At 37.4% G+C, this 12172-nt stretch overlaps 1 protein-coding gene across 1 annotated transcript in view; it reads left to right on the top strand.

Annotated features, from left to right (window-relative positions):
* TACR3 (tachykinin receptor 3) overlaps nucleotides 1-10385 on the top strand; it is a 76326-nt gene extending 65941 nt beyond the window's left edge. Inside the window, exons 4-5 of the mRNA XM_026499108.4 lie at nucleotides 6261-6457; nucleotides 8112-10385. Coding sequence (XP_026354893.1) covers nucleotides 6261-6457; nucleotides 8112-8424 — 510 coding nt within the window. The 3' untranslated portion in view covers nucleotides 8425-10385. The remainder of the gene's footprint in view (nucleotides 1-6260; nucleotides 6458-8111) is intronic.
* The last annotated feature ends 1787 nt before the right edge of the window (nucleotides 10386-12172 follow it).

Genomic DNA, 12172 nt, shown 5'->3' with positions numbered 1-12172 from the left:
AACCTTTGTATTCCCACGGTCTTCCCTCTGTGTGTCAGTGTTCCAATCACTTCTTTCAACAACACGGGTCATACTGATTGAGGCCCCCTCCTAATGAACTCATTTTAACTTAATTACCTCTTTCAACACCCTCTCCCCAAATTCAGTCTCATGCTGAGGTAATGGGGATTAGAATATCAACACGAATTTTGAAGACTGACATCAGCAAGATGACAAAATAAGACATCTCTTGTTATCTCCTTAATAACAATGTGGCATCTATCCACAGGCAAATGTGCCTTGTGGGTGCTGAAGGGTCAGATAGGTCTGGTGCCGTCCCAGAAAGAGGAGGAGTCATTTTGAGAAGGCAGGCCTGTATCCAGGAGGCTAAAACAAGGTTCCAGCTGGAGACCCAGAAACAGCGCTATACCCCAGAGAATTTGGCTCTTGCCTCATTTGGCTTTGGTTCTTTCATCAGCACCAAACTCCAAGAGATCCGAGAGGAGTCTCACTCACTGTGAGTTGGGTAATGAATATAGAGACCTCCATGCAGCTGTGGACCCTACCGTGGCCCGTCAATCAGCTCCAGCTCCTCTCAGCTACAGTCCAGGGGCCCTGGGAAACACTGATTTAGGGAATCACCCATGGACCTGGGAGCCATGTGGAAGTCCAGGAGTCTAGCAGAGAAGTTCCAGCACAACGTTAGCGATAAAAAATGTGATGCAGATGCACTGGAGAGGGTGAGAGGAATAGTTTGACTGCACACACATCACCTCTCCCTGAAAGTGACACAGCTCAGCGCCAAGAGGTTCCTTCTCAGAGGTGATTTCTCCCAAGGGGGGAAATGAAAGTATGTGAATGAGTGAGTACCCACTGCCCCAGTTCTGCAGGCTGCTGCCAAAAAGGCCCATTTCTTTCCCTCCATCCAGAGAACTGAGTCTTGAGCTGCAGAACTAGGAGGCAGGGGAGTGGCTAAGAAAACAGCAGGCAAGGTAAATGGACCCCAGCCGGGGGACTTGGATTCCACTAACCGGTCACGGACTCTGTGGGAGGCCAGTCCACCAGCCGCCGGGGATGCCTCTCCTCTCCTCTCCCACTGGCCCAGTTATAAGATGAAGGCAGTCTGAGGATCTGACGTGAAGCATGAGGACTCCAGTTAACTATACTGGGTTGTATACTGAAAAGTTGCCATAAATCTTAAACGCACTTACCACACACACACAAACCAAAAACGGTAATTATGTGTGAGGAGATAGACCTTATTGCAGTAACCACCTCACAATACATACATGTATCAAATCATCACATTGAACACTTTAAACATACACATTAGATATCAATTATATCTCAATAAAGCCAGAAGGAAAGGGAAGAAAGAAAGAAAGAAACCGTATAAATTTTAAAAAAATGGGGGAACACAATTTGGTCCATAAGAAGGCTCCATGCATTTTTATCTCCAACCACGATCCCATAACATCAGTCTTTATTTGTCTTGCTCGACGTACTTCCTTTACTAATTTCATCTCATCTTCCTTTTTATGGCTGCTTCACTTTCTCCGGCTTTAGACCATTGTAAGCCTAAAATCTTATGATGCTCTCAAAGTCTAAGTTTTCAATGGAAAAAATGAAAATACACTAAAAACGAAATATGACCAGTAACATGTACAGGACAGTCCAAATACAACACTGCACACACACACACACACACACACACAAAGGCTCTCCACGCTTGCACTTACACACACATAGGTTTTTTCCTTTGTTTGGGCTTGACGTCACTTCTTACAGGCATCACTCTGATGTTAACTGCATGCACACGTTACTTGGAGTTGGTACCAGCGTCACGGTTCTTGGACCACACCAACACAGCGCACCCGTATTCTCATCTAATTCTAAAATTACTAGCAAAATTCAACTCGGCTTCTGGACCACGGTGCCCTTTTTTTCACCACTATTATTACTGAGTTCTTATTTCCTCACTCGAGACAGAAATGTTTAAGCCCACTGAATGTAATGGAAGCAGCAAAACCTCAACCTAAATAGCCCATGAAATGGTACTTTACATTTTGATGCTTTTATTGAAAATTTTCCCGTATCCTACTCTGGAGAATATTATTTTAATTTGCTAATGTGTGGTTAAAATAAGCAGGCCTGCAGTTTTGACTTAAGGAAATTTAATGGTCCATTTAAGACCATTTCTGCAGACAAAAGGCGTGATGAAGTGGTAGGATGTGACTCATGGGATGGTCCTCCAGAACATTCTGAAGGGGTTCTGATCAAAGCAAGAAGCTTCCTGCCACATGGCGTTGAAAATTTCCAGTTCGGACATTTTTAGGAACATAAACCCTACGCTGAAGAAGATAATCCTACACGTTTTTTTATGGTTGGCACTCTTCTATTTCATTTCCTAGACTTACATTTTTTTTTTCTCTTTTATGACCTAAACCTCAAAATCATCCCTCCTACACTAATTTAATATGAAAGATAAGAACGGCTGCAGGCATTTCAGTCTAACCTGTACAAGATACAAAAATCAAAGATTTTTTTTCCCTTTGATACACAAAGAAAAGATGCCCAAAGCTTATTTTCACTTACCAAAGCATGCATTTCAGTCCTGCCTATGTGAGTAAAGTGGATTCTTAACTACTAAAAACAGGCAGTAGAACTGTAGGAGCTTCATCACTCGTCCCACCTCCCTTCTTCCTCCTGCTAGTAAGTGTCTGTGCCAAGGACAGCGGACAGCCATGACCATCCATGTTGCCATGGAAAGTGGAAAATAAATCCCACTGCCTCAGAAGTGGGACGTGTCTCAGATTCCTGAAATACCCAACATCAATCAATCTTCATATCAGGTTGTAGCACAATTTGCTAAGACATGGTGAAAGATTTGAACCGTCTCTATCCCAGTCTCTTATCTCGCCTAAAAATTTCAGGATTTTCAGGAAGTCTACCAAACTGCATACCTTTCCTGCTTAGTATTTATGTGCTAGTGCCGTCGTCCAGCCATGAGACACAGGGGAACTGCTCGCAGCCTTTGCACATCTCTCATTGCTCAAGATTTGTGCTTCAAAGTGCTCTCTTCCTGAGCAATTTAAAGAGTAGGATTACAGATTCATGATTTTGGCACTTCACAAAGCAATGCAATTTCTCCCACCTAGAACCCTGCTTTTTTGCATATACATGACACCTGGGGTCCTGAAAGTTTGACATCTGAGATAATTCCACAAGATTTGGTGAGCAGACACTGAAGCTAACAGTTAAAATGTATTTTATAGAAATAAGTAAGTGAAGAATATTATAACCATGTTTCACTGGAAAAGACATTTTCTTTCAGAGTCTTTCAGATTTTTCCTTATTTTCAAATAAATATCTAAATGTTTTATAACAAGGTCCATAAGGCCCTATATCCGTGAATTAGAAGTTATCTGAAACTTCGGTTCCAGAGGCATTTTTATTTAATTTAATTCTCCACGTGCACTTTAATTTTTCCACATTATTGATGGTTGGAAGTCACTTAAAGATTCTGATAGCTTTTGTAGGTCTTTACTATTGTTAGAAAATAGCTTCATGCGCAGGGATTTTGTGGTCAGCCTGCACAAAAGCATTCAAAGAAGCTTTTATGCATATTTGCTGATACTGTATTTAACAGAGTAGCCTATACCATGTTCACACTGTCGTAGTTTTTTTTTTTTTGCCCTTAGCATTTATTCAGAATAAAATTTAATGCTTTCATGCACCCCAAATAATGTATCAGTTGTATTGTTTATACACTCATACTCTTTTGAATTTGTTTGCCTAGAAAAATGAGATAGCAATAAAACATCAGGCACATTCGATACATACATGCCCATTTTAAATTTGGAGGACAAATGATACCAGTAATTAATGACCAAGTAAAATTAGGGACATCTCTTAACCACCTATATGACTCTCGGGTGTTGTTTTGTTTTGTTTTGTTGTATTCAGCTTTCATGGATTTATTTTAAAAAATTCTTGAGCACTGATTGTGTATGAAGTCCGATCTATGTGCCTGAATCCATCAGCAAAAAACAAAGCAAGCAGAAAATTCTTGCTCTTTTATATTCTAACATGAGGAGACAGGAAGTAAAGAATAAACATAACAAACTGAAAATAAAGAGCAAGCTAAGGAGTTTGGTGCTGGAAGGGCAGACTGCACTTTTAAACAGGTTGGTCAGAATGGGAGTCACAGAGAAAGTGACAGCTGTGCAAAGGCGTGAAGAACATGATGGGGTTACCCAGTGGGAGTAACTGGGAGAAGAGTGTTCTGGAGGGAGAATAATTTGGGGCAGGAGCTTACTTGTCGTATTCAAGGAATAGTATAATGTTCATATATTCAAAGTAAAAAGGCAATAGAACTTGTTTCATTCAGTCTTATATCCCTGGGCTACAGTTACCATGTACTGAATAGTTCTTGCTTATAATAAACTAGAAAGTTCTCATAAATATTATTTCAACTTTATATGCACATGTTTATATTCACCACATTTCTGTGCATTTTTTATTTACATTTTTCATTATATTGTAAGCTTCTGCAGGATAAGAAATGGGTCCTTTACTTACTATTTTTCTCTATTCTGTTTTCTAGACCCAGTAGACATTCAGTAAATGTTAACTGTAAGCAGGAAGAAAAAAGACTTAAAAATCTTAGTTTTAAAACTCCAGCCTTGTCTCGTGAATCACAGTGGTCAAATCTTTTGGTCTTTGCCTCAGTTTCCTAAAGCACAATTGAAAACCAACTGATAAGGTGTTAAATACATGAAACATTATATAAATGTGAATTATAATAAAATACAGTTCTCACTTATATTCCACAAATAAATGAATAGGAAATCAGAGAGATAAATGCAGAAATCTGAACACAGCTTTTCAGGGGGAAAAAAAAAGGGGCAGTTTAAAGAGCACTGAGAAAAAAAGGGTTTGGATGGTGCAGCCAGTGATGACATTCTCTGAGCTATTGACCTTGATCTTCAGCTCTGATGACTAATTTCCATCAGCTCAATACTAGTTCCCTGGATGGTACAGTGATTAGGCCCTTGGGAAAACTTTGCTTTCCACACTGATCCACTTCATGCTTTGCCTTGTTCTAGAATTACGTCTCTCCTGACTCTTAACCTTGCCAACTTTTCTTATGAATCCCTAACTTGCAGTGAAATGAAGAGTCCAGTCCATAAATGTATTTTCATAGTTCTAAGATGCCTCACAGATCATTTATGTCAAGACTGTCTCTGATTTGTGTGCTGATCTGACTAGGGGTAAGCCCCCAAATTATTTTATTTAACATATATCATTCTAAACATTTTACTATTTCCAAATTGCCAAAAGAAGTATGGACAAATTTAGTAGATAGATTGCTAGTGAGAAATATCAAATGCGGTAATCATAGAATATTGTGATTTCCCTTTCCATACAAAGCTAAGCAGCTCTGAGTCTACCTTTCTTACAGTCACAGACAATGGACAGATTTTATTTCATCTAGGGACACATAAAACAGCCTCCCATTCAACCTACTATTGCAAATTGTACATCGTCATTCATTATTCATTCATTCCGTATCTAGTTATTTATCTTCAGCTATATACTTCAGATTGTGCTAGATGCTGGGAATATGAAGATAATTAAGACATTCTCTCTGCCATCTAGGAACTTAAGGCCTAGTGGTGGAGGAATAAAGGCTGATATGCTACTTCGGCCAGGGCTTTCTAGAGTATTTGGTTTCAAAGGTATGAAAACCAACGGAAATGATCCATGTTTACAAAATTCATAAGACCTGCTGTATAAACCAGTTGATTACCTACTTGCAAATTTAAAGCTAATGATATTTCCTCAGACTGTGGGTGCTCATAATCACTATCCAGAGAAACCTTTCCCAATACCAGTTTCTCTAGATATAATATCTCTGCTATTTTAATGTTCAGGCTAGCAGAGCCAAATCTTGCTCCACTCTCCCCTAAGCTCGTTGGATTTTTGTAAACACTTATTTTCTTCAGGCCAATTAATAAATATTTGTTTCTGTTTGAGTTAGTGCCATCCATTCTCTTGGGTTAGGTAAAGAAGGAATGGTCACATCAGCATGCTTTCTTGAGACTTATCTTGGGCAGCTGTCCCTAGATTACTCCCACTTTTTAGATACTTATCCTTAGGCATGCTATGTATTTAGCTATATTGGGAGAAAAATATGATTTGTAGTAAGCTACTGCAACTAATATATTTAATGACTTTTAAATTTTCCAAAACTGACCTCTTTCCTTCTTTCTTTGTAGGTTGTAAAAATGATGATAATTGTCGTGGTGACATTTGCCATCTGCTGGCTGCCGTATCATATTTACTTCATCCTCACCGCAGTCTACCAACAACTAAATAGGTGGAAATACATCCAGCAGGTCTACCTGGCCAGCTTTTGGCTGGCAATGAGCTCGACCATGTACAACCCCATCATCTACTGCTGTCTGAATAAAAGGTAGAAAGTTACCAAACCACAGAGTTCTTGTCACTCTTGGCTTAGCTGAAAGCATATAATTTTGTTCCAGCTTCTTGGTACAAATTACAAATGCAAAAGGAAGGAAAAATTTAAAAATTTACTAAGAAGAGTACAGAACTTGATTTTTTTCAGAATTCCTCCTACGTTATGAAATATCCCACCTTAACAATTACATCCTCAAAACAGTAAACTTAAGAGTTCTAACTGGGAGATTTTTATATGGCCTATTCTCCCTCCAGACCCTTCAGAATTTTGTCTGTTAAGAAAAAAAAAGTCCATCATGATTGAAGGAGGTGAGTGGAATATGTGCTCAAGTCCTCAAAGAAATGAAGACACTTCATAGAAATATACAGATAATTTTTATAAGATGGGGAGAGATGATGGCATATGTGAGTGGATAGACTTCAAAATAGAAGATGTTGCTGTGAGGGTTACAGAATCAACAGTAAGGGCGAGGAGAATTCCAATCCTCCTGCCGGTATAATGAGGTCAGCAAGTAAGACAGGATGCAGTCTCCATGGAAATAGGCTATGAAGAAATTAAAGTGGTCAGGGCAAAGCTACTTTTACAGTAAAGTTTTTAAAAGGCAGTATTTGGGGCGCCTGGGTGGCACAGCGGTTAAGCGTCTGCCTTCGGCTCAGGGTGTGATCCCGGCGTTCTGGGATCGAGCCCCACATCAGGCTCCTCCACTGGGAGCCTGCTTCTTCCTCTCCCACTCCCCCTGCTGTGTTCCCTCTTTTGCTGGCTGTCTCTCTCTCTCTGTCAAATAAATGAATAAAATATTTAAAAAAATAAAAATAAAAGGCAATATTTGACTGTAGTCAAATTTAGGACTGGAAAGGAGGGTAAAATGCTGTTTCCAGATAAAAACACCTCGGCTGTAAAAACACATGGAGGGGCAGGGCTAAATGTCGTAAGATCGGTAATTCCCTGAAGAAACCAATGTGTTCTGAGCAGAACTAGAAGTAGAACTTCACGTAAGTAACTGTAAGCCAAATCCTAATTCTCTTTCCAGTTGAGCCTCCACTACACTGTGCCTTAAGTTTGTTAAATACTTAATTCTTCTTTTTTTTCTCTCAATTGCATAAGCCATATATGAATTCAAGCCACCCCACAAACAGTATATCTGTTTTTAATCAACTTCACTTCATGGTTTACAAAGCAAAAGATTTTGCACTTTCATATATGATTAGATAAAAACCATCAAGATTAGTAATTAATTCCAACATTAAATGAGACTTTAATGTACAAATGTTTAATCATTTCCGAAAGAAGCTATTTTGAAATATGTCATTTTTCAGTGCCTTAACCACCAAGCCTAATTCAATTACACTTCTGCAAATGTATAAAATTATTGAAGAAATGTACACTGTTTCTTTGGCATATGGATTATGTGATGCTCTGCTTTTTCTCTTCAATGACATGCTTCTCATCCATAGGAAATTAAAATTCAAACAAGAAAATTTACAAGACTGGTACCAATACTGTGGCATACATTTTAAGAATTTGTCAAGAAAATCAAATTCAAAACCTGATTTTGCTTAATTGCCTTCAATAGGGCTTTCTGTGGCAATTGAAAGAAATTTCCACTTGAAAACATAATTTTTTCTTTCTGTGACCTGCTTCTCTTCAGATTTCGAGCTGGCTTCAAGAGGGCGTTTCGCTGGTGTCCTTTCATTGAAGTTTCTAGCTATGATGAGCTGGAGCTCAAGACCACCAGGTTTCACCCCACTCGGCAAAGCAGCCTGTACACGGTGACCAGGATGGAGTCCATGACGGTGGTGTTTGAGCCTAGTGATGCAGACAACACCAAATCCAGTCGGAAGAAGAGAGCAACTCCAAGAGATCCAAGCTTCAGGGGCTGCTCCCGCAGGAATTCCAAATCTGCCTCCACCACTTCCAGTTTCATTAGTTCGCCCTATACTTCTGTGGATGAATACTCCTAAATTCATTTCCTGAAGTAAGACAGTCATATGAGGCCATCATGGTTTCAGCATAAGCCCCCATTCTCCTGTTTACCAGTCCTGTCCTACCTACTTTTGGGAAACAGAGGGCAGTTTTGGTCAGCAAAGCTTCAACTGAGGAAGGTAGAATAGAAATGTAACAAAGACACTATTAAGATATTTTTTCCCCTCAAAAATAAAATGGGCTGTCCATTTATTCTTTGAAAACTCTAAATTATTACATGTAACATACTAAAAATAAATCTGAAAAATACCAAAGTGTTAAATTTTTCTCATTTAAAAATTGCAATAAACATTTATGACGCTAAGGTGACATATGATTTTTCCAAGAGATTAAAGAAGCTTTAAAAATATAATGTTGTGAGTGAATAAAAACAAAATCTATGTGAATGAAACATTTTCATCTGTAGTTATAAAACAGAAAAAAAATAAATGACTCATTTTCCCATGAGAATGAAGGAAAATTGCCTCAAGGAGTAGAAATTAATGAAAATCTTTGCTCAAGTGAATTCAGTTTGTAGAATAAAAAATTTTAAAGATTTAAGTATTTTTTCCATGAAATCAGTAACTGGAAAGGAAATCTAGTAAAATTATTAGACAGCGGTACATGTCATTCTCTTTATTATTTTCTCTGAGAATATGGCTTCAAAAGAAAAAAAAATACCCCTTTACTTTTTGACCATTATATAAAGTACCAAGCTAAGAAATTGTCAAAGTTAAGTCCTGAAAAGGACAAAGCAAATTCCTATGATCCTCTTTACTTTATTTTTCACAAATATTTAAAATTTTTTAGAAAACGGGCAGATTATAAAACATTAAAGATGCCTTCTAATGAAGAAGGGAAGAATCCCATTTGTCTCTGAAACTGGCTACCAATTTTTAGGCAAGAATTAAAGATAGTAATTCTTAATTAGGACGGCAGACAGGAACATCTACCAGCTTCAAAGGAAGAAGTGTTTCTCCCCATAATTCAAGGAAAAAGCTTAAGATGAATATTGACTTTATCAATTGTACAGCGTCCTTCTCCTGTCCTCTCCCTCCACTGAAAAATGAGTAAGGACTAGGGGAAAGTATCAGAAAATATAGTCAAATGCAAATCCTTAGAAAAGTAAGTCTATGTACTACCTATATGTACTAATAAGCATATGTAGAAAGGCGAACAAACTGTTAGAATAAAAGGCAGAACAAGAGTTTGGATACATGCGAACTAATACCAGGCAAACAAGAGTATAATACACACCTTTCCACAGAGAGCTTTCCTTTTGTCTGTTTAAATAATTCAGAGGAATGAGCTAATGGTCCTAAAGAAGCATCTGTTTACTATACAAAAAAATTTACTATCGTATTTCTGAGAGCCATAACAAAAAAAAGGACACTTTAAGTGTAGGGGTCAGTACCTGGAAATCATCTTTCTTTGAATTAAAGATACTGTCAATTTTGCTCAAAGAAGCAGAAACCTTCTGAGAATGTGGATATACAATATAAACTTCCCAGAAAGGTTAAATATTCAGTTAGATTGTTTTTAAAGCTATCCAGATGAACTAATTACCTGTGATGCTTTACCGCATTGTTATGCCTCCATCAATACAGAACCAACTGTCTTTGGAGAACAAGGTAAAAGCAATTATTCAAGAGCAAATCATGGTCTATTGCTGCCACTGCCTTGACTTTTCCAGTCCTCTTTCCCATTTTGGGCCCAAAGCCAGAAATACCTAATTGTTACAAAGTGTTAAAAGTCTATACAGCTCCACCATGTGTTTAAGCTGATTTCTTCTGATTGTACCAATAAACAGACACACACATATATACTCACAAGTGTGCAAATACAATCATTCTAATGTATGTAACAGCTTCAAAGAATTAAATTCAAAATCGAATGCTAAAATAGTAAGTGGTTATTACAGAGTTGCCAGAAAAAGATCAACAAAATCCATGAAGCTTGTGTGCATGCTTTGGATAAGCGAATTTATCATTATTTACTATTTAGTTGTTGAATATAATTTTTTAAATGTTCATTCCAAAGCATGTAAATGCTTATCATACAATGTGAAAGTGTTGAGAAAAAGTCTAATATTTTAGCAAACGTTATCTTCTTAAAGTTACAAATAATTATGAGACTAGCATACATGGGGCTGTATTCAGCTGCAGGAAGTGAATGTGAAGTTGGGCCGTCAGGTTCACCTAAGTCAGCCACCTCCAAAGGCAGTTTGAAAAACCTAACTCCTGGCGTTCACACGGTAGGAAAATTTAGTATAATTTGCTAAGACATCTAAGGAAAAGTATTGCTTCAATCTGTCGTTTTGTTTGGTTTCTTTTGTTTTTTTGGTTTTTTGGGTTTTTCAGTAGATTTGTTGTTGCTGTGCTTAACCAAGTATTATCCTCAAGTGTGACAGAAATGCCTAATGTCCAGATAGCCCGGGAAAACTGACATCATTAACTCAATATTTACGACTTTTAAATGAAAACTTAGGAAGCAGAATTTTCAAGGTCAAAAGTTTAAAAAATAATAGTAAAACAAGAACAATGTGAAAGAAGATTTTAGCCCCTTTGTCTGAATTTTGACACTGAGAATTATAGAATAATACACATGGAAATCACTTGCAATAGAGGTCACTTTAAATAAAGCTATGCTGATATGTTCACATTTGTCAGGGTTTGGAATAATTTACCTCCAAAATTCACCCTACCCTCTGATGTTAAAGTTCAGTGCAAATCTTTTTCACTATTTGAAGGTAAAAACTGACTAGAAATACTAGGCAGATGGTTAAAACATCCTAGGATATTTTGGATTTAGGTCAGCAATAGAAAATACAAAATATTTTGAGAAAAATCTGAAAGACCCAAAAAGACTTGAAACATTTTAAATATTTTTTAAAAGACCAAAGTAAGTAAATAATGAATGTCGTATTTTCATTATTTTGCATCTGGCAAAGTGATTTTGAAATTACCTGCGTGGGAAAACATTAAAGCCAACATGATTGTTGTAGAGTCTGCATCTTTTATGTTTTAGCGAGCTCAGTACGCTGCTTCATTAGTCCATCTCCCAGCTTCACGATGGTGACATTTCTGACCCAGCAGCCAGATTCGTATTCTTCTCCAGATCCTGCCAATCTCTTATCGACAGAGATCGACCAACTTCAAAGTGACCTCCATGCTTACAAAGCACAGAGAAGAATACCAAGAAGCTTAGCATCAAACCTCAGAAGCACAAAATAAATGTGAAAAATCGATGCTAGCCAGCTCAGATTTGAACTTGAATTTTGTTAATGCAGAATTTCATCAGAAAACTTCTGATTAGTGTCTGGTAAATTATTCCATCAAATGCAAAGTCAGGAGAGTTACAATTTCTCACACTTTTAACAGTAACAAATTGAGATCCCACTTGTTGCTGATAGCATTCCAAAAGTTAAAGAAATGAAGCATGACACTGGCCATGTAGAATAATGTTGTAATAATTTCCCTTAGGGCTAAGCAGGAATGAAGAATAAACTACAATAGCTTTGTACAAGGTCAGTGATCATGTGTTATCAAGTAGCTTGGCAAAAATTCTGTGTATATAAGAAGTAAATGAATATAAAGTTTGCAGCGAGTGAATAAAGTATTTTTAAGTTGTTCTAATTATACTGAATAGTTTAATACATTCATATCCTTTGTATATGTGGGAATATGTGACAGATTTGATTTTGCTTTTTTTCTTTAAAAATATTAAAAATAATATTAAAAATGAAAG

Source organism: Ursus arctos, unplaced genomic scaffold (genome assembly GCF_023065955.2).
Source record: "Ursus arctos isolate Adak ecotype North America unplaced genomic scaffold, UrsArc2.0 scaffold_11, whole genome shotgun sequence".
In the NCBI taxonomy this organism is placed as follows: Eukaryota; Metazoa; Chordata; class Mammalia; order Carnivora; family Ursidae; genus Ursus; species Ursus arctos.
This window is presented reverse-complemented; position numbering and strand designations above follow the sequence as displayed.